The sequence below is a fragment of the Ictalurus punctatus genome, chromosome 22 (assembly GCF_001660625.3).
Source record: "Ictalurus punctatus breed USDA103 chromosome 22, Coco_2.0, whole genome shotgun sequence".
Lineage (NCBI taxonomy): Eukaryota > Metazoa > Chordata > Actinopteri > Siluriformes > Ictaluridae > Ictalurus > Ictalurus punctatus.
The window spans coordinates 14,539,212-14,561,907 of NC_030437.2; the positions used below are offsets into that span (position 1 = coordinate 14,539,212).

At 38.4% G+C, this 22,696-nt stretch overlaps 1 protein-coding gene across 7 annotated transcripts; it reads right to left on the bottom strand.

Annotated features, from left to right (window-relative positions):
* Positions 1-5,225: 5,225 nt before the first annotated feature.
* dnajb5 (DnaJ heat shock protein family (Hsp40) member B5) lies at positions 5,226-18,709 on the bottom strand. Of its 7 annotated transcripts, none has more exons than XM_047149883.2 (5): positions 18,608-18,695; positions 17,695-17,949; positions 16,621-16,869; positions 13,541-14,178; positions 5,226-7,513 (listed from the first exon to the last, which is right to left on the bottom strand). In XM_047149883.2, the coding sequence occupies exons 3-5, from the start codon at positions 16,829-16,831 to the stop codon at positions 7,280-7,282; spliced, it is 1,083 nt and encodes a 360-aa protein (XP_047005839.1). In that variant the 5' UTR covers positions 16,832-16,869; positions 17,695-17,949; positions 18,608-18,695; the 3' UTR covers positions 5,226-7,279. The 7 variants fall into 7 exon arrangements, with proteins under 7 accessions (XP_047005839.1, XP_053530578.1, XP_017306714.1 ...); XM_053674603.1 differs by lacking the exon at positions 18,608-18,695 and adding an exon at positions 18,465-18,602; XM_017451225.3 differs by lacking the exon at positions 17,695-17,949 and having other exon boundaries at positions 16,621-16,872; positions 18,603-18,709.
* Between the last annotated feature and the right edge of the window lie 3,987 nt (positions 18,710-22,696).

The window sequence follows — 22,696 nt, forward strand, 5'->3', positions numbered from 1 at the left end:
CCCTCACAGATGTGCAAGTTACCCATGCCATGGGCACTGACACACCCCCATACCATGACAGATGCTGGCTTTTGGACCTGACGCTGATCATGGTCTTTTTCCTCTTTGGCCCGGAGAACACGACAGCTATTTTGTCCAAAAACTATTTGATATGTCGACTCGTCAGACCACAAAACATGATTCCACTGTGCTACTGTCCATCTCAGATGAGATCGATCCCAGAGAAGTCTGCGGCGTTTCTGGACAGTGTTGATATATGGCTTCTGCTTTGCATAGTAAAGCCTTAACTTGCATCTGTGGATGCAGCGGCGAATGGTGTTGACTGACAAAGGATTACCAAAGTATTCCTGAGCCCATGTCAGGATATCCATTACAGATTCATGACGCGTTTTAAGACAGTGATGTCTGAGGGATTGGGGATTAGGCACATTCAGAAGTGGTTTTCGGCCTTGCCCTTTACGCATCGAGATTTGACCGGATTCTTCATAGAATCTTTTAATTATGTTGTGCACTGTAGAAGGTGAAATGCCCAAAATCCTACCGATTTGTCTTTGGGGAATGTTGTTCTTGAAGTTTTGGATTATTCACTGATGCATCTGTTGGCAGATTGCCAAGCCTCGACCCATCCTTGCTCTTGAAGGACTAGGCCTTTTTAGAGGCTCCTTATATACTATGATTAGACGATTGCCTCACCTGTTTCACATCACCTTCTTATTTCAACTTGTCTCATCATTATTAGTCCTAAATTGCCCCTGTCCCAACTTTTTTGGAACATGTTGCATGCATCATCCATCCATTTTCTGTACTGCTTATCCTTACTAGGTCGCAGGGAACCTGGAGCCTATCCCAGGGAGCATGGGGCACAAGCCAGGGGACACCCTGGACGGGGTGCCAATCCATCGCAGGACAAATCACACACACATTCACACACCCATTCATACACTCTGAACACTTTGGACATGCCAATCGGCCTACAGTGCATGTCTTTGGACTGGGGGAGGAAACCGGAGTACCAGAGGAAACCCTCGCAGCACGGGGAGAACATGCAAACTCCGCACACACAGGGCGGTGGCAGGACCTTGGAGGTGTGAGGCGAACCTGCTAACCACTAAGCCACCGTGCACCACCCCTTAAAAAGAAATCAACTTCATATAAAAAGGAAGTGTAAGTCATTTCTCTAGTCTTTTAAATTGAAAATTTGGATTGTTTATTTAATACAACGTACCTTACTCATGAAGGGTGCCAATACTTCTGAAGTCAACAGGTCACTGTTTTATAAGCACTGGCAACCTGTCAGGTCACTAACATAAATTGTAGTCTAAGTCACTAGTCATGAATTCAAAAAGGTCTGTTTGTTTTGCTTGAAAGGCACAAAAGATCCATTTTAAATGCTTAAAATTTTTATTTAAAGTTATTTTAATTGTTGGTGAACAGTCTCTTGATTATTGAGCACACAGCTATATTTAGAACATAATGCTGCACATCACAACAGAGGCAAATGTACAATCACACAGCTCTTGTTCTCTTCATCCAAACACAGAGATACAGTGTCGTTCTCATCACTACAACAAGAGAGGTGTGACACAGCAGCTTACAGAGGCCCACTTACCTTATGTGGTCAGGCAACTCATTGCCTTAGTCATCCATCCCACACGAGGGGAAAATCTCTGCTGGAACATTCGAGAGCACTGTTTAAGTTTACATGTCAGGAAAAAGATCATATTTATTACGCGCTGCATCTATAAATATCCTGCTGTATGACCAGGAACGGCTTTTACCAAGAGTGGTTACTAATTAACAAGCATTGTTTACTGGTATTAGTATTTAATGTTTCCTTGAGGTACATATATTGTTCATTTAAAATAAGATATTTTCATTGAAATAGATCTTGAATGATTTAACCCCTTAAACTCCCAGGACTCCTATTCTTCACACTCGTATCTACACACAGGTGCATGCAAAAGTTTGGGCACCCCTGGTCAAAATTTCTGTTACTGTGAATAGCTCAGCAAGTAAAATATGACAGAATTTCCAAAACGCATAAAGTTAATGATGAAACAATTTAAAAATATTTTTAAGCAAGAGTACTTTTTATTTCCATCTTTTTAAGTGTGCGGAGTTTGCATGTTCTCCCCGTGCTGCGGGGGTTTCCTCCGGGTACTCCGATTTCAACCCCCAGTCCAAAGACATGCATGGTAGGCTGATTGGCATGTCCAAAGTGTCTGTAGTGTATGAATGGGTGTGTGAGTGTGTATGTGATTGTGCCCTGTGATGGACTGGCACCCTGTCCAGGGTGTACCCCGCCTTGTGCCCCATGCTCCCTGGGATAGGCTCCAGGTTCCCCGTGACCCTGAAAAGGAGTAAGCGGTAGAAGATGGATGAATGGATGAAGTTTCAAAAAAAGAAGAAGGGCCCGAAGCAAAAGTTTAGGCACTCTGCATGGTCAATACTTACTTGGTAAATGGGGTGTTACTACTGTATCACAGCATGTAAACACCTTTTGCTTTTCAGTTCTGGTTTGGGGGATTTTCGCCCCTTCTGCCGTGTGAAAGACTTCTACTTCTGTGAGATTCTTGGGCCATCTTGAACACACTGCTCTTTTGAGGTCTATGTACAGAGTTTCAATGATGTGTAGGTCAGGGGACTGTGAGGGCCATGCCAAAGCCTTAGCTTACACATGTTGATGTAATCCATTGTGGATTTTGAGGTGTGTTTAGGAGGTGTGCATGCCACTGCACACTTCCTATGCATTTGACATTATATGCTCTAATATGAGTAACTGACTATATGCCATTTAAATAATTCAAATGAGTTTATAAATAATTGATTTAAATAGATTTAAAATCAGGGTATTCGTTCCTTCTTCTGTTTAAACGATTCTCGATCAAAAGTTGGGAAAGAAACGATCACAGGTGCACTTGAAATACATTGTATGGCCAAAAGTATGTGGACACATGACCATCACACCCATCGTATATACTTTTTGAACATCCCATTATAGATTTAGTCCCCCTTTTAATAACCTCGGCATTCCAATTTCTCCCCAAGGTTGAGGCTCTGGGCAGGCTGCTTGAGGTCTTCCACATCAACCTTGCCAAACCATATCTTCATGGACCTCCAGGGTCCACATTTTGGTTGAATGTAACCTAAGAAAACCTTGCGATACACTTTATATCCACTTGCAATATATAATATTGCAATATATATGTCTATATCACCCTACCTGTCTTTTTGTTTTTTAATATGTTCACAACATATTGATTTATTAACTTTTTTTTTAATCTAGCTACTAGCTAGTACTGACATGAAGAGCAGGACATGTGCGCTAATGTTCAGCTTGCAGATTGTTCAGCATTCAGACTGCAATAGCTAGAATTAATATGATTTAATTACAAGTTGACATGTGAACACTTCTATAACAGACATGTCAAATAATTCAGGGAAATTGCAGTCCCAAATCTCGTTTTGCATTGAAGCCCTGGCAACACTGTGCCCTCGGCCGCATAATGGTGTGATACTGCAAACTGTCATCCAACTTTAAATAAGCTGCCTGTTCACCAATGGATTCAAGCACTGCTCGTTCACTGCGGGGTATGAATTTTCTCGAGTCCTGACAGTCATAGCGTGAACAACCTTGAATAATTGGACTATATCAAGAAAAGTGCTAGGGGTCTCAACATCCAAGGATTTCTGCCACTACAGTATTGGTCAAAGTTATTGGAATTGTTCCATATATTCTATTTTAAAACCATATCAGAAAGTGTTCAAGATCTATTTGTTTTCATACAACCCTGAAAATGAGGTAAGAAGGAATTTCTTTAAGGAATTTAATACAATATAGCTGTTTTGCTCTTAACAACTGAACTTTTAATCTTTCATTGTAGTCTGTTGCAGATTTTAAAGGTGTACAGTACATTTTTTGACAGTGTCAGCTATAGAGGAGCTAATTAATGCAATGACACTGCTAATTTCTCAGCTCTCCCAATATGTCTAACAGAGGGAAACAAAGCATTTATGTGAATTTGTCACATTCTTCTCACACTGTGACTGAGATCTAACTGGATTTGACGGAGGATGCTATGGGTTCCACCTACTGTGAGATTTCTGCATATTATTCTATTATCTTCTTCTTCTCCTCCATCTTCTCTATAAAAGCTCGATATTTTCAGATGTAGATCATATGGCGAGTGTTTTCTCAATCTAATTTCAACAGGCATGCAGGGGTTTCTGAAGATGTAACATCCCTGAGCTTCTCCAAGGAGAAACAGGGGGGGATGATGAGTAATTCGACTATCAGGAGGCCATTAACCTTGGAGTTGTAAGATCTCAGTTCCTGCATCATCAATTTCCATTGAGCCATGTCTTATTAGGTAATTTGCTTAGAAAGCGAGTCAGATTGCGCTCTGGGCCTCAGGATGTAGGCGTTTGTAATTCATGAGCTGTTTAGGCTGTGGAGTTTGGGTATAAATATGCCGGGCGTGAATGCGTATGAAGCGAGAAGAAGAAAGAGAATGTTGGCTGTCTGAGACTTACTGCAAACACTGTGTCATAAGTTACTTTGTGATTTTGTTGGAAAGTTTCAGCAAGAAGGTATCCAGGTGATTCCCACTATCCCTGGAGGTTAGGAGGGGTGAAGCACAAGCGCTGCGGTAAAATAATAACTTTAATTGGTAAATATGTTTTTCTTGGGATGGGATTTTCTCATATTAAATAATGAAAACAGTGAATATATTCTGTGTTGGAAATGTAAGTACATGTGAAAAACTAATATTAAAAATATAAGGCGGTCCATATTTCTATCTCTGAATATAATTTTTGATTTACCCTTCAGGTGAAAATGAATGAGTATACATGGTTTCTAGCATTATTACCTGTTTATATTTTGATGTAATATTGAGGATGAGTCAAATGAAAACATTTTTGCATTGATTATTACAAATAGATGCCACAAAAGTGTCTCAGGTTTAAGGGAACAGTAGAAGGGGCTATTGAGAACAATGGGCCATTAGAACATTTTGACTTTTGCAGCCCCAAATTGAATGTACTGTTGCCATACTTAAGCTTTTCATTTGACTCCCATGTAGTTTTTGCAGAAATCTCTATGCATTTAAAATCTACTGATAATCATGTATCCGACTTGCAATTACTTACCTATTAAATACTAGGTACTTACTGTACTATAAAATGGTGATAAAAATATGTAAAAAGGAAAAAAGGCCATAAAGTCATGGTTTGTGTTTTATTTCTTGCCTTTTAAAACAATATCCCTTAACAACAAAAAGGTACATAATTTAGCCTTACTACTAAAGAAAAAAATAAAACCCAACACATTCAGAACAAGCTTCAGCCCCGCCAAAGCATCAGTCCAAAAGGCCTCAACACTGTTTAAAATCACAGTACAATACACACTTTTTGTACTGAGTATCACTTGCTAAGCCCTTTTACCATCCCAGTTAGCAAGCTGGATTTACTGTAATATAGAATAAAGACAGCGGCCAAATGTTCAATGCAACATCATTATATTAAAGAACACATAAATAGCATAGGTGTAAAAATGACCTAAAATAAAACATATCAAGCAAGAATCCTAGTGTCAGATATAAAACTCGTGCCAGGAGCATTGTGTGGTGACTGTGCGTTCTTTGGCAGGCCCAAATTTCTTGGCACGTTTCGAATGTTTCATGTTGTTTGAGAATAAATTGACATTCTACAAGAGAGAGATGTGGGTTCACACGATTGTCCATAGGGAAAAACAAACAAACCTCTCACTGAAATGTTGGCCATATTGCAAAAAGGCAATACATCATAAATTCCTTTCGAGGGATACAAATGTATAGAAATCTTTGTTGTACCAAGAGAAAACTGTAGCTATAAAGTGTGCACATCTAAAACAGTAACGCGTCAACAGTCATACTAAAACTTCAAAATGTCTCCATCCACTTTACCATGTGCATATACTTCATTGCAACGAATACTTTGTCTTTTTAACCACAGTTGTGTGCACTGAACAGTATACATACAGTGTGTGATATATGTTTACAACCTACCTTAACCTTAAACATCATCTTCTGACTTCACAGTTTTCTGAAAGTGCTCTTGTGAGTTTCAGGGAAGCTTTTATATACAGCTACAATGAATCCTTAACAAGTTCATTTCCACTACGTGTTCACTCTGTACACTGCTTAATGTTCACTTTCAAATCTTTCTTTATCCTACCGCGAAAGACTTATGATTGTCTAGTAAAGTCTGTCAGGGATATATTTTAAAGAAAAGTGTGGTATGAGTTATAGTAATAAAGCCTTTCAAAATGCGTATAAGAGAATCCTGAAATAATCTGTAAATAGTGTAACACAATCAACAGAATATCAAGGTCGGAATTTCCCAATCATAGTACATGAAATCAACCCATGAGCAAATAAAAACAGGGCCCTAAAGCACTGCCCGATCAGGCTAATCTTGCAATGACATAATAATAATAATAATAATAATAATAATAATAATAATAATTTCTTTTTTCAGTAGAGTATACAGTACCATAATAGGGCTTGGTTGAGGTGAAAACACTGGTCTTTTCATTACATCACCTGACTTTGAAATCTAGCTAATTGGAGCAGTATTAAGGCACTCAAAATTCTGGGATCACACCATTAAAGACTTGCAATGAGTGACAGCACCTAATAATCTGGTCACAGAGAAGAAAGCACCTTTAGACTGCTGGGTTGGTTCTGAGAGTAAAAATGTATCAAATGGTTTCTATCGAACTTGCTGGTGCTAAGATCAGCCCATCACACTAAAGGACCTAAAGGGTTATCTTAAATTCCGCTTTATCCAAAAATTTTGATTTAAACTAGACTAAAGAAGGGACAAGAAGTAAGAGGTAAAACAAATAAGCAGTACTGTCTGCAAAACAAGCATAGCATCCATCATCCACATTAAGCTTTCTTTAAATATAGTAGGAATTTATTCTTTCCCTTTTGCCTCAAAGTAATGAGTGAAAAAAATAGAGTAGAATATGAAAAAGGTCATGGATAAAAGGTCATAGTCTTCAAGGTAACAAACTGCTTACAAAATCTTTTTTTTTTTTTTCTCCAAGAAAGTTATTTTTTCCACCTGCTCTCAAAAGGGCAAAATATGATAAAAAGGGTAACAAAATATGAAGTTGACTTCCGGTCCTTTTTTTGTTGTTGCACATTTTCCATTCCTCTGGATCGTATTTAATGTTTGTGAAAGGTAATGTTTATCTTAAAATAGAAATGATGATAAATCCAATAAAATGGCTTTAAGACTGGGGTAAGTGCTGTTTGATGATTTCTTTGGACTGAGGAGGTATCCTGTCCGGAAAGCGCACCTGGAATTCCACTATCATGTCCCCGCGCTGGGATGGACTCTTAGGTAAAGGCAAACCCTCGCCCCGCAGTCTTTTTATGATTCCTGGTTTAATGATGTCGTTGCAGGGCAGCGTAATAACCTTGTTGTCAAGGGTAGGAATGTTCACCGTGCAACCACACAGTGCCTGGCAATGGAAAATGGGGAAGAGGGAATTGTGTTAGACAAAATATGTTATAACATTAGCAAAAAAATTATCCAAATAATAATACCACCCTCAGTCGTCATGAGGGACAAATTCATACATTAAAAATCCTGAATTGATATATTTCTGTAAAGCTGCTTTGGGACAGTGTCCATTGTTAAAAGCGCTATACAAATAATACTGAATTGAATTAAACTTTTTAACATTTTAACACCACCATAAATTAATTCCTACTCACAGTAAAAAAATATGGTAAATGGTCTGCACTTATATATTATACACACACACACACACACACACACACCACCACGCTGTTGAATTCTGTATTCTGATAAGTTAGAAGGTATTGATTCATTTTCTATAAACAGCTCTTCAATTCAAATCCAAGGTTTATATTAATGCTCCCGTTCTCACCAACTTCATAACAACTTATTCACACGACCTTGTACGGCAGACCTCTACATGATCTAAGGCTTATAATAAAACAGATCAAAATACGTTATTTAACAAAGAAAATCATAACCATTGATTTGGTGACACTTTCAGGGAGGAGACGTTTGATTGGTATTTATGGAAGGAGTCAGCGGTGTCAGTATTTTGTAACAGTCAGAAAGTTTTCTGCTACAGTAGAGTTTTCAGAATGGGGCACTTTGCTTTGGCACCACCAATAATCATACTGTAAGAAAAACACACAGAATGGCATGAAGAATCGAGGCTGGGGCTGATTTCTTTCTATCCCAGACTGTAGACTCATGCAGCCAGTCATGTCACATGATTACACGAGTGAAAAGGCCCCCAGATTTGATCTCCATTTGAACTGATATTTTTCCAGCCTGCTTTGCTGACATATTCAAAACATGTTATCAGTATTGATTGAGGATGAGGTGGAATACTTACTTTTATTTCCCCAAAATGCCTTTGGAGGAGAACCTAAAAGTAATAGCCTAATCGAAGTACAAATGCCACAAAAGGACGATAGACAAGAGAACCGTAAATTTTGTGTTTTTTGGTTTGAATTAAATGGTTACAACTTTTAGGTTTACTATTTTTGGTATTTTGAGGAATAATAGCATGACCCCAGTAGGGCATTATGGAGATGAAACACTGAATAAGATATCATTCATGTATGCCTTTAAGTGTATGTAGTACTGTAGTTTGTCCCACATAGTGAGACCTTGTGATATAATGCATTGCTTACCCCCCTAATAGTTTCATTCTCAAGCTACTGATAGATTTTAGGCTCCCTTATAATATCACGACCAGCTGTCACTGGTAATGAACACATGTTCAATTGATGTCTTGAACTGATTTATGAACAGCTTCGTTTGCTTTGTAGATTATCCGTTCTATGTCCTCGTCCGCCCTCAACCATTTATGTCCTCAGAATTTGTCCCAAAGTCTGTGAAAGCAGGGTCATAAAAAATATGTTCTGAGTGTCTGAAATCCCAGAAATCAGAGACTATGCTTTATGATGACTCATTTGTAAAGAATGTATTGTATTAATCTTTGAAACATTAGACGTTTGCGCAAATGTGAATTAGTGAGAGTCTGGTATCTGAGTGAGTGTACTGGATGCTCCAGTAGGGGGGGAGGGGGGGGGGTCAGTGGTGCAAAGTTAATTTTAGCTGCTGTTCTCATTTTGCAGCCCTAATGGAGCAACTGAAGAATCAGTTGAGGTTGTAAATACTTGGCAAGTTTGTCAGAGAGGTCAAATCGTTCCATGACTACAAAGAATCTTCTAGAGTTGGGCACCAGCCATTTCTACTAATCGCTGATAGGCATATACAAAATGGCTTGTTCTTAGATTTTCAGCTACAGATTAAATCCAAGACCCAGCACATTTGATCAAACCTCAAACCTCTCCATTACCTTTCTAATGCAGGTTCTGAAGGGTACATTTGGAAACCTACATTTTCAGAAATGGACATTCTTTAAATATTACTCATCTCAGATTATAGAGGAGCAACACAACCTGAAAGAACTACAGAGCAGCTGCCCCAAGAGATGAGGAGATTTGTTAGCAATGACATCAGCTCTTTCCTTCAGGGCAGCAGCAAAGGGGAATTCATGTGAAACAGGCCATGGCTGAAGCTCACACAAACATTTGGCCTTGCCAGCATGCCTTGCATTTTCATGACTGGCCTAATGTGGAACAATGTCCGAGGAGTTACGTTTTGACATAAAGGGCCAAACAGCAACTATGGGATGGCTCCCTAAAATGAATCAAAATAAATGCTGTTTAATTAAGACTAAGCCATTTTTAATACGTTAGGAGTCTTTATGTGTGTTCAGTAAGGATCACGTTCAGCCTAAACTTATCTTGGTGATACATGGTCATTCGTGCCAAGTTACCAAGGAGGCTCTGAAGTTTACTCAAAACAGAGCTCTAGAGTACACTCAATACGCTCCTTAAATGTAGGCGGAATTTCTGGAAAGATTTTAACCCCTAAAAACCACACAATCTGTCGATGGGGTTACTCTCCTAACTCCAAACCCTTCTTATTAGTTTCAATGTATTTACTGAATCATTCACAGTAGCTACTGAATGACCTGCTGAATAATTAGCTGGGACTCTGAGGGGTAAACTCGTCTCTTTATCTTTATCTGCAAACGTGATTAACATAAACGGGCTGACAAAGATTTATGGGCAAGTTGGCACGCCTATGAGACACCATGAGACAGATGGCAGACCAAATTATTGCCTCTGTGATATTAGAGCTATGTTAACTTCTCATCAAGTTTCAATGTGGGCTTCTAATTAGTAGGATGAGGAGCAGCGGCATATATAATGCCATCCTCCGGAAAGATATTAAACGTTGTCCTACATTGGAGGATCCGCAAAGTGAAGACGTTTTATGGCAACCCGGCTACAAAGTAATGGACAATTGAAATGTTCAAGACAAGAGACTAAACTATATGCAGTCTGGTCTAGTTTGAGAAAAGTAGGCTATGTTCTTATAGGCTTACAGGCCCTGGAGACATTTCCTTGAAATTAGCTTGAACTCACTGGCACAAGAAACCTGCTTTCATGAGTGAAGCAGAGACGTAATTGTATTTCCCTTCCTTGACTGCTGAAATGATTAAGCTTTCAGACAGCCAGGTGAGGAAAAACACCCACTTCTTTTAGCATTACGAGTGATTACGGTGATGCTCTGAAACACTCTGTGGTGACTCAAGACTCCATTAAAGCTATTTTGAAATAATTAAGTGAGAGGCTGAAAGTGTTAGTGATGAGTTAGACGACCTATTTTTAGTAAGAACATATTACTCATTTTCTTGTTCTTTTTCACCAATATTTGATTATTATTTAAGAGTTGGTGAAAAGCTTTAGCTAAGACTTAAACAGACTAAAGGTATGTCTACATTGCACTAAAAAAAGAATAGCTTCCCTGAGTCACATTACAGGGAATATCAAAGGTTCCTTTCAACGAAGGAGCCAAGCAGAACCTCTTCATCAAGCTAAGAATATTTAACTATCCAAAAACCCCATTTGCATCTACCCGATACATTTGCTCTCTACAAATGTCTTACAGCGACTTATTTTCTTTCAAAGTAGCCAAACCTGCAATTAAACCAGCTACCAAAAATACACAATGTACGACTGTTACACATTTGCATGACAATTATATCCGCTTGGTTTGCTGGCTAGACCTTTTCAGAGCGAGGACAGTATGCTGTGGCGCATGACACTGCAACATGACATTCTTCTGGGCTCACACTTTAGTGGGAAAGGATAAACCAAGTAAGGGTCCTGACCAGGCAGAAAAGCTGACTCCATTTAGCACCAGTCTAAAGCATGGAGTTTTCAAGCCCTCATACATCAAGTTTTATCTGAAGCACCACAGCACAGGACAGGAATAGATTATCTGTGCTCGCTCGTGAAATCAAACTATTGAGGAAAAACCTCCTGATGTGTTTGTAGGGGCGAGCTTCACTAAATGGTGAATGTTTTTAAAACACTCTGATAATATTATTTCACAGCCACTGTTCTGTTGGTTAAAATTATGCCTAGCAACTATGTCCTTAGTCTCCTCACTCGACATAAATTTAGTGAGGTTAACAAGGTCAGCAGTTAAACTAGACACAACTGGCATGATGTGAGCTAAGCCTTCTATTTCATCCTATACGAGGAGAAAAATGAGGACAGTTGCCTGTAATAAGCAGATAGTAAATCTGTCTAATCCATGTCTGGGCCTCAACAATTCACAGAAGCTGACTGATCAAACAACCAATCTCATTGTATCTAAATGCACAGGAGACTAAAGCAATGAAGGAAATGCGTTCTGAATACACGCTTTGCAAGACATTTTAAGGTATAATTAAAACAAACTGAGTAATTATTATGTTCTGCATGCTGTTAGACACCTGGAAAGCAAAGTTTAGGTGCATATTTCTTTTCACACTACACTGTAAATCACATCAAATGAGCTATGTTATGAATACACTCAACCTCCTTCAACTGTAAAAGGTTGGAACAAATATAAGCTGATGCATTTGGTGGATGGATACATTTCACAGCGTGGGTCTCGTAATCCATATTTGATTCAGCCAAATGGAAAATTAATCTCACTCTCTGAGAGTATGGCAAACATTTGTATGGACTGAATACATTAATCAACATGCAAAACCTTCTCTGCATCTTCAGCCCATATACCCAAAATTCTATATACTGAAAATATGTCTGATGATATACAATGGATTGAATGGACATTATATTAGATAGGTAAAGCTAGTAGTACTAAATGGATCAGTGTATGGTTTTACACATGAATTTCCCAGATACATAATATATTATGGGAAAGAACCCAGTCTGTTTTGGGTGACAGAGTGCTGCTCAACACCTTTTTTGGTATTCACTAACTTGCTCAAGCCATCTTGTTTGCAGATCCTTACCACCTTAAATAGGATTGTTAGCAATGAAAACAGTTGACTCATTATTAACGGTCAAATAATATATGACTGGTCAAATATCTGGGGAAATATTGCAGATTTGTCAAGTTTTCACACAAATCTGGTCTAAACTAAACTAAAGCAAAAACATCCAGGATGCTGGATCAGAACAGCAGAAGGTACTTTGGTAGCAATGATTTTTAGACTATTTAAATAGAAAAATAGAGAGCATATGGGTTAATACACAGCACCAGGCTGCTAGCAGACAGTTATAGTATGTGTTACTAAGTCTTCTACTGATAATCAGACAAGATGTCTCATAATCCAATAACATTTTAATGACTATACTTAACTATACTGTTCGGTAGAACAAGCACTATACTTAATACTCTACTCTAGACCAACTACTTGAGTACTTACATCAATTTTATAACTTGCTAGCAGGAGAAGTTAGTACTATCAGTGGTTATGAAGCATTTACTAAAAACTTTACTAAATTTGTCCCTGAGCTTGGCCACCTATCTAAGTTTCTTGAACTGGTTGTTGTTAAGCCTTTGCTTATGAAACCACCCTTCTGGCCTCTTGAATCTTTCCTCTCCAACACACCTTTTTGTGTACAATTTGGGAGAAAGTCCAAGGCTATGTTCTTCTTTTTTTTTTTTAAGTAGGAATAACCAGCATGATGATTTTTATGTTTCTGGAACCAACAGAATCAGTAGTGGCTACACTGTTCAATGATCTACTTGCATACAGCATTTGACACTATCAACTCATATTTTAATAGACGGTCTTGCATGATTCAGTTCTTACTTGGCAGACCATTACAGCTGGAGATTCCTCAGAGCCAGAAAAAGTGTGATACGATGTCCAACAAGGTTCTGTTTAGGCCCCCTAATGTTCTCCTTGACTGCCTTTCACTCCTACACTGATGATGCACAATTACACATATCTGTTTGGCCTGTGCTAATATGATTTGAAATGTGGCTCAGCAAATGTCTTAAAAACACATTATTTTCATTACTGTAAAACAAATTCACGTTCTGTTGAATATATGTAAGACCTCAAAGGAACTGCATCAAAGTCACCTTTGATACATTTGTATGAAAAAAAAGCACACACCTCCTTAAGACTGACTTTGGCACTGTATATGATGTTAGAGCCATCCCTCTTGAAGTGCGGGTGCCCCTTGTCTTTGAGCACAAACACAATATCAGCAGGAATGTTCTCAGGTGTCTCATCGCCCTCCTTAGGGAAGGTGATCTTGGTCCCTTCTTTCCAGCCTCTCTTGATGACAATATTAAGGATCTTGTCTTCTGTCCGCGTTGTTCTTCCATCTGGGTTGAGGCGGCGGCGAGTAATGCGCATGCGTTTAGTACATCCATGGAAGATTTCCTCCAGAGATACCCGCAGCTCGTGTACCACAGGAGGATCCTGCACCTTCCTCCTGGTGTTGCTGCTGCTGTGCAAAGATTCATTACGAGGTCTTCGACCTACCCCACGATGGAACCCATTGAGACCATTGAAGCCAAAGTGGCTAAAGGAACTGAATGGGTCATCTTCTCCATCCATGTCAATGTCCATATCATGGTCTCCAGCACCATTGCTGGTGTTCCAATGACGTCCAGAGCCAAAGAAAATATCAAAGGGGTTAGAGCCGCCAAAGAAAGATGCAAATGTGGCATGTGGATCTCCGTGGAAGGTGTAGTGATACGTAGTGCCTGGTCCACTAGATGAGCCAGTTCCTCCACTTTTGAGTCCTGAGAAGATATAATAATATGTTTACATGTTTGTAAATAAAAGCGACTAAGTTTCTAGAAATATAAATGTGGTTTTAGATTTGTTTACCCCAATACAATTTCTCGTTCCTATTCTACTTATGAACTCTTTGCTTACCTTCTTTGGGTTCTTAAGAGTAATTCTAACACCCCAGGGAGATTTTAAAAAAAAAGTAATGTTCGTCTTCCCCCAAACTAGTACCTCAGATGTCTCCTAAGCCCTCTTTAATGTAGGCTCTGTTAGGCAAATCAATACAAAGTTATTCTGACTGACCCTTATGAAGAAATATTTCTATCCTGATGGGAGTGATCTCTACCAGGATGACTCTGTCCCCATTCGCAGGGCATGATGGTTTGATTAGTATAAAATTGATGTAAATCATATGCAATGACCTTTACGGTCACCAGACCTCAATTGAGACATTTCTAATTGACTTTGATTTCTAATTGATCTTCGACAGTGTTCTCCACAATTATCAGCAAACACCAATTCAGGGAAAATCTTTTTGAAGAAGGGTGTTCATCCCTCCAATACCATTCCAGAGACTTGTAGAATGTAGGTTGAAGCATTGAAGATGTTCTGGTGGCTTGTCATAGACTGACACCTCAGCGAGACAGTTTTTGGATTTGTTTTTGTTTTCTTTAATTTGTCACTAATCTATAACTTATGTATATTATTTATCTGTATATATTATAATATATACATTATTTGTCATACCTTAAAGGGAATGCATAGGCAGTGAACCAGTAACATTTCATTAACGGGGTACTACAGGGTTCAACCTTTGGTCCAATATTATTCACTAATACAGCAAACCTTTGTGTCCTGCAAAACACCTATACTGGTTCTGAGAACTCACATCAGCCATAATGAGTAAAAGACAAATGGTTTTGTTCTCAATGTAATGTGTCAGCCCTTAAGAAAAATTCAATCTGCAGCAGCTTCTGATGGCTTCTCTCTTACTTCTGCATAAACCAAGCTGAGTGCAGGAATGTTAATGTCTTTCCACATTAAATTTGAGTATTAATAATACACCCCATGTTGTTGGATTTCTTAACACATGAAATGTTTGTGCTTATGGGTCTAGCCATTTGACAAGACAAAAAATATACTCCTCATTTGGCTTTTTTTCTTAACACAAATATATTTCTGGCTATATGACATACCTGTGTTCTGTAAAGCTGGGCGTATGCACATCTTATAGTTGTAGTTTAGAGGATAATTTTGTAGACAAGCTATTTTAGAGCACCAATTAGCAAATGTCAGTAAACTCCTCAACTAGATTTTATTTGGTTGCAACTGCTCATACTTCTCCAGCAAGGAGCCTGCCAAGAGTGTGTCATTCTCTTTCTATTTTGGATACTGAGAAAAGACAACACACATTTGGACAGATGGGTACAGTACACAGACATTATCTGTCATAAATAGCCTACCTTACTTCTATTCTTGTCCTATAGAGAGCATAAAGTTGTTTACACATGGTCGTTGTGCATTTACATGTCAAAATGTAACTCAAATCAGCGGAAACGGAAAATAACAACATCGTGTTAGCATGGAAGCTCTCTCTGGCCTGAACAGTGTTATTAGTCCTTGCACCTTTAAAAATGGTATATGTTAGTATTAGTAATATTGCTTCTGTAAGGTTCACGATATTAATACCCCACAAAGGCCACTATAAATATTTAATTCAGTTAGTGAATATACTGTACACATTCTCTTGATATTACCTTGGAATAGACTCCTCAGGACAAATTATTATTATTTTTCTTAAAAGAAGCGACCAACAAAACATTGAAACATCCATATCTGTTTAGAAATAAATCCAATTAAATTTTATTTTAGGGTGCTGTTTAAGGCTGGTTGCATTTAGCAAAGTGTCTCATTTAATGTCTCATCAGTTGCAGAGTTGAAGAGTCTCAAATCTAGTGCATGGCTCCCAGAGAACTATGTAATCTGCAGCTTCATACTAAATACTTAATGCCTGAAACATTGAAGACTATACTCAAACAAAAATGGTACAGTCTGCAAATTTCTAACCGCTTCAAGTAAGATTATTTTATTTTAAAGTACTTAAAAATAGAATGAGTCATTCTGGCAGGAGGAATAGTATGTATACAAACAGGGAAAGATACAGCATTGTAGGCCACAGGACATACACATATATGCATATACCATAGATCTCTTGCCTTTATATGCAGGCCTAAAAGGACACTGATTTTGTTTGATGCCCAAGTCACATTAGCAAACGTTCAGGCTGAAAATTCTTACAAATAAATAGACGCTACAAAAATGCTTAAATTAATATGTATAACAATTTTAAAGGATATATAATATTATTAATGTTGCTTAGACTTAAAAACAAACAACAACAACAACAACAGGATGCTAAATGTCAACTCTTGGACAAATCTTGTGCCACTTACCATCCTCTCCATACTGGTCATAAATAGCCTTCTTCTTTGGGTCACTCAGGACTTCATATGCCTCTGCTATTTCTTTGAATTTTTCTTCTGCATTAGGATCCTTGTTTTTATCTGGATGGAACTTAAGGGCCATCCTCCTGTAGGCCTTTTTGATCTCATCCTCACTGGCACCAGACTGAATGCCCAGGATCTTGTAGTAATCCTTTCCCATGGCTTAGAGTGATAATGTCCTTCAGGAACCAGCCTTTCCTGCTGGGAAGCGATGAGAAGGATAGGTTAGCCTTAAACCAAACTAATGCCATACTGAATATAAATGACTGTCAAAAAAAAAGCAATATATTAAGCATTATGCATCACAGGATTCCCACCACCACAATAAAATAAGAAATAAATAAGAAAGCATTTTTTATTTTTATTTTAGAAGATCACAACTTGGACATGGTTTGGGTTAAACAGAGCAATGAATGTAGATTATGAAATTAGTCACTTAAACGATTACATGTACCTTGAACAACAATTATAGTCATTTTGTATTTTTATTCTGATCAGTGCAGCTTTAAAGTCACAGGTAAAGGTCAAATTCGAGAACTTGTTAGGACAGGTTACCTAAAATCGGAACATAACCTTATTAAATGTTAATCCATGGTGTCAAAATGTGTCTGAGTTAAGACTAATTAGGAACGCATCGATCCAATACCAAGCCTGATCCTAGCTCGAAATGCTGGACTGGTGGCAGATTGGATTTGACATATTCACTGACATAATTTAAGCTGCATGTGTGAGGTGCTGACTGACACACATCTAACACAAAAAACTCCGGGCACAAACTGTCCTAAAGCCTGCTGTCATCACCCCTCTTATGTTTTGCACAGCTCGTCAACAAAAGCATGCAGAAAGTCAGCTCGTCTGCTGTAAAGATGTCAGTATAAAATCAGTATCAAGCACCAAGATGTCAGCATCAGATAAGCAGCAATCAGTTTTGTGGGATCTTTGCATGCTTAAAACTAATCTGAAACTAGCACTGAATTGCATTTTAAATGGTGAATATGACAAAAATAAAATAAAATGAGTGACATGAAGCAGGACAGGAATCTTAAGCAAATCTTGTCAAAACTCTGCAGGATGTAGTCGGTTTTCTTCCAGTTCTGACTGTATCCTCCTCATCTACGCTATGATGTCACGTGGGTGTCATGTAGCGACACCGACGGTGATGAAGAGGGAAATCGGTCGGTGACGGATCAAAGCTGCTGACGTCACCATGGCATAAGAGTCTCGTGGTCTCCCGGTATTCCTCAATAATTGGGAAAAAACGGCTCGAGTGTCCTCGTCCTTGTAGTTTAAAAAGGCAGCACAAGAGACAGCAGGCAAATCAAATATCAAATAGCAATAATAAATAAACGAAGTAAAGGAATTATTTTTTAAAAATTAATTAATTAATTAATAAAATCACACGTTTGATTTTTATGATTGATTCTAGGCACCTCTGGAAATAGCCTACTACTGGGGTCCTGAATTTATCCAGTGATATGAATCATTATTGGAGTATATACAGTGGTCTTCATAAGCTATATTCCAGTGAGCACCACCACATCTATTTAACATTAATAACCGCAAATTCCGAGGGGAACAACAAATGTTCTACACACACACACACACACACACACACACACACACACACACACACACTGTGTCCATTCATTCTGCCTGGACGCACACCATGTTTAAGAGGGTGACCACATGACCATAAACTCAAACATCATTTCTGTTCTATTCAGGGGATTCTAATGATAGATAAATAAATAAATAAATAAATAAGAAGTCGCCTATGCGAGCTTCAGTCTTACCCTCGACATCCCTGACGCTGCTGCAGTCACGAAGCTTAGCTTTACATTTCTGAAAGATCTGTTTCAAACCCACATTGAACCTAAAGCAATGATTTCTAATGTTAATAGTGTTAAAACCTGAAGAAATCATCCGCTAACCTTACCGTGTCCGAGTATCTCTCTGCTGACTGGCGGCTGCCGTTTGTCTGAAATGTAACTCCATTGGTTTAGCCACGCCCACCGGCGCTACAGTGATTCCCTGAGTGTGAGCCGCCTCCACAGCACAGCATCACACTTCCTGTTGGGTTTGATTAGAAGAGAAGCCTCTCGTCTTTCTCATGCATCATCTGAAATTACTATAATATACACGAAGTGAAGGCTGTATTATGGTGCACATCATTGACTAGCCCTCGATTTCTAGGGAGGAAGACCAAAACTTGAGTGGAAAAACTGAAAGGGTGTTCTAGCTAGTCAGTGGTGCAAGGAACTCCTGTGGAGAGAAGGAAATGAGACAAATTTGGTCGGGTTATAGCTTGTACGTCATGGAGATCTCTGCAGAGAGAGAGAGAGAGAGACATGGACTAGAGAGCAAATAAAAAAAGCATCACAAAGATCTCAAGTCTCAAACTTTTTGCACACTGGGACCCTTTTAGCTGTACAATAAATGACATATCCAACGAAAATATTAGGCTCATTATTGCAATAATATTTTTGCGTATTCATTACAGCCACAAAGTTATCTATTCCTGAACTTTCCACTGACAGAACACATTAGGAGGGTAAACCTCAGGCTTCCACAAGAGACGATACGATTTCAAAATTTGGCGAGATCACTGAATCTGCTACGATACGATACATCACGATACGATTCAATTTAGTGGCGTCTGACCAACTGGTCTATGTGACCAACTTTGTTCAGAATCTGGGGTAAGCCTACCGTTCATTCACAAATGTCACACAGTGAAGTAATGATGAATTATTATAAGTTGTATCAGAGTTGTGGCGAAATCATCTTGCTAGTCTCATTACACATTAGTTTCAAAATCTGAATAATTTTTACACATCAGTTGTCTGTCTTTTTTCATTAATAATCTATTCTAATCCATAATCCTACTTGAGAGTTACTTATTGAGGTTACTGAGGTTTTGATTCAAGTGACTGGCCCAAAAGGGTCATATCTATAAAAAAAACTCAACAATAAATATTTACTAGTATCAGTGTATGCTTGTGTGGGTTGTGGTTTTGTGACCACAGTCCCTCTGTCCCTGAGAACCACTTTGAGAACCATTGCTCTGGTCTTTCTGGAATATTAAGCTTTTCTCTGGAATAACAATAATTCTGCTTTGTTACTTTTAAGGTTAGATTTGAATTTCAGATAGAGATTCATTTAATCTTTTATGCAATGTGGTTTAGTGTAAATGTCTGAACTGGCAGCATATATTAGACCGAATGCAGAAAATGAAAGACACTAGTAGAAGTGTGTGAGGATCCTTCATCAGTATAACACCATGCAGCAGGAGTACACACAAAGGGTATTCCCAATCCGGTGTACTGTATGATATTGTCATAGCAGCTGCTGAACAACTCTAAGCTAGCATTAGTAATGAGAGAGCCTGGACTTGTGAATTACCCCTGTATTGTTTTTACAGGCTTCTCAAATGTCCACCAAAGATTATTATTTCTTCCATGCAGGGTTTATTACTGAATAGAAGAGCTGTTGTTATGATTAACACCGTCACCTAGTAATTCTATGTTTCTTAAGTCACTGGCAATTTCATACATTCCTCATAGTTCATAGAACACCTGTTGGTTTTTGATTTTCTGGTTTTGTCCAGTTGCCTGTCTGATTGTGTTAAGAGTACAGATTCAGTTCTAAAAAAAATGTACTTATCTATTTGTGTTTTGCCCCTGTGTGTGAATTTCTCCATAACTGTCTTCATAATAAGATTCAGCAAATCTGTTTGCTATCCCAGAATAAGAATATGGAAGTATCACTGCTTTTGGCAGACTTTTTAAGGCCAGATGTTACAGAGGTGAAGCACCCATTAGTGACAAGAGCAAAGGATGACTTCTTATCCTTTCTTACATTCAACCCATCACCCAAATTAGATTACGCCCCAAAACTACTAGCAACAATGAAGAACAGAGTAGAAATGACTTCACACCCTTGCATGAATGTACATTTGCTCAGTTAGTCTGCCACACTAGGTAACTTATCAAAACCCCAAACACTGAAAAAAAAAACTTTAAAAAAAACAAAACACAAATTGTTCCTTAATGCTTCTAAGGATAATGACCATCGTCAGCGTGAGTGTGCTGCTGTCATTGCAGCTGTGATTAAAGTAGCATTTATCCTTTCGCACCAAACGGCCGTTGTGACTCAGCCTAGAATGAAAGAAAAAGGCAGGGAGTGGGAGAGAGTGGTGTGTCAAAGTAGTTATGCGCAGTATATGCAGTAATAGTTTTCTGATGGGGTACCACCTACTGAAATCCTGTGAATCCTACTTTTAATGACTCATCTACCTGACTGGCAGTGCATACTGTATATAATAAGACTACGTGACTAGTTTTGACTGCATAGTCCTCATTTTCCTACCTACAGTCAAGTTCCTTTGCAATTAGATGTTATATAATCCATCAAAGGCACCCTCTTGTATTTTCTCTGTAATGTCGTGGCCCTTAGAGCCCATTATCTGGCTGAGAGCTTGGACTAAAATTAGGTATTATTGAGCCCACATTATGCAGTGGTGTAAGTGGTATTATACTTATTTTATGCTGTGTACAGCTCTTCAAAGAAAGGAAAGTTTTAGGTAGACTTTTGGGCTCATCATAAGAAATGTTGGGTGTAAGTGCTATTTGTTTAGAGTTGCAGGTAGCAAAATCTTTAACCTGGTACGATACTTCTTTATCAGAAAACACTACTTCAGAATGTATTGTAAGAGTCATGCAAACACGTCTATAAAAGTCATGCAACCTGTTTAAAAATGTAGGATAGTTGGTAATTCACTGTGATCAGCATGGTATAAAGACATTTTGGAGCAAAATTTCGCTAGTGAACAGTTTTTGGAAATACAATTGATCATATTATTCCCAAGCAACGCAAGAGAAATGCCTTTGTCCTATTGAAGATTGTTGAGGTTGAAACCACAGCCATCTGTCGCCAGGAACCAAGAGAACAAACCTGTCTGTGCTCTCTGGGTGGGAGGGATGGCATACAGTCTGTCCCCTGTCAATCACAGGGACACTAGCCAATCATGGGTGTCTGTGAGCTGATGTATGCAGAAGAGGGTGGATAGCCGGGCAGTTAGCTTTTACTCTTCACAAGTGGTAGGTGTCATATCTTGATGAACGTGATAAAAATGAACAATTTAAATGTCAGTTTCTCTGTTAACCTCAGTTTAGTCTCATATTATGAGTAAGATTCAAAGAAGTTTTTAAAAGAACAAAGTAAATCATTGAGCATGATGATGTGAGATGACATTTACTCTTTACTTGCTTACATTTCATAAAATCACACTTCTGAGACTGTTTCTCTGTTTCATACCTAGTGAACACCTAACTTGCAATTTAAAAACATATATATGTATTTTTCAATCCTAGCTCATGGGATCCCCAGGACTAAGACTTAGAATCTATATAACAGTAAACTGCAAACTTAATAGTAGTCAGTGAAGCTTCTCATATACATATATATATACATATATTCTCATATACATACAGGTTTAGCATATTTCAGGAAGGGAAAATGTACATTATAGCTATTTTAATATTCAGATTTTCAAATATTCAGAAATTTCCATTTCAATTGACCCTCAGTGGTCATCGTATGCACCACAAACATCGTGAATTTCCCCACAAATGACTTTCCATCAGCCACGCCTGTCTGCTATAAGGTGAAAAGTTTATTTTAAATCAATTTTCTGATACATAAAACTTTTTTTAAAAAACCCACTTAATTGCTGATTAATCCCTGATTTATGTTAAACATGTAGGTAGATAGCACTGTGCGTGTGTTTCACAGCATTAATTCATGAATTAATTCCTCATGAGTGACTCACTGGTATGCCTCTGCCCTGAAATGACCTGCATAATGTCATACACATGCATGATCCACTTGTGTCATGAACAGGTAGTAATGTGCAAAACAATCCATCACTGCAGTAAAGATAAAATGACTCCCAACAAATTTTATTGAGTCTAAAGGTCAGAAGCAGATCAGGTGTTCATGAGGGATGGAGAGAAGATAGTAGTGA

Bases quoted from the DNA above. Each gene is read 5' to 3' on its own strand.
- dnajb5 (XM_017451225.3), bottom strand. From the start codon at position 16,831: ATGGGAAAGGATTACTACAAGATCCTGGGCATTCAGTCTGGTGCCAGT. The intron at 14,179-16,620 runs GTAAGTGGCACA...ATATCTTCTCAG, and splicing joins TGACCAGTATGGAGAGGATG to GACTCAAAAGTGGAGGAACT. The intron at 7,514-13,540 runs GTGTGTGCTTTT...TTCCATTGCCAG, and splicing joins CCAAAGTCAGTCTTAAGGAG to GCACTGTGTGGTTGCACGGT.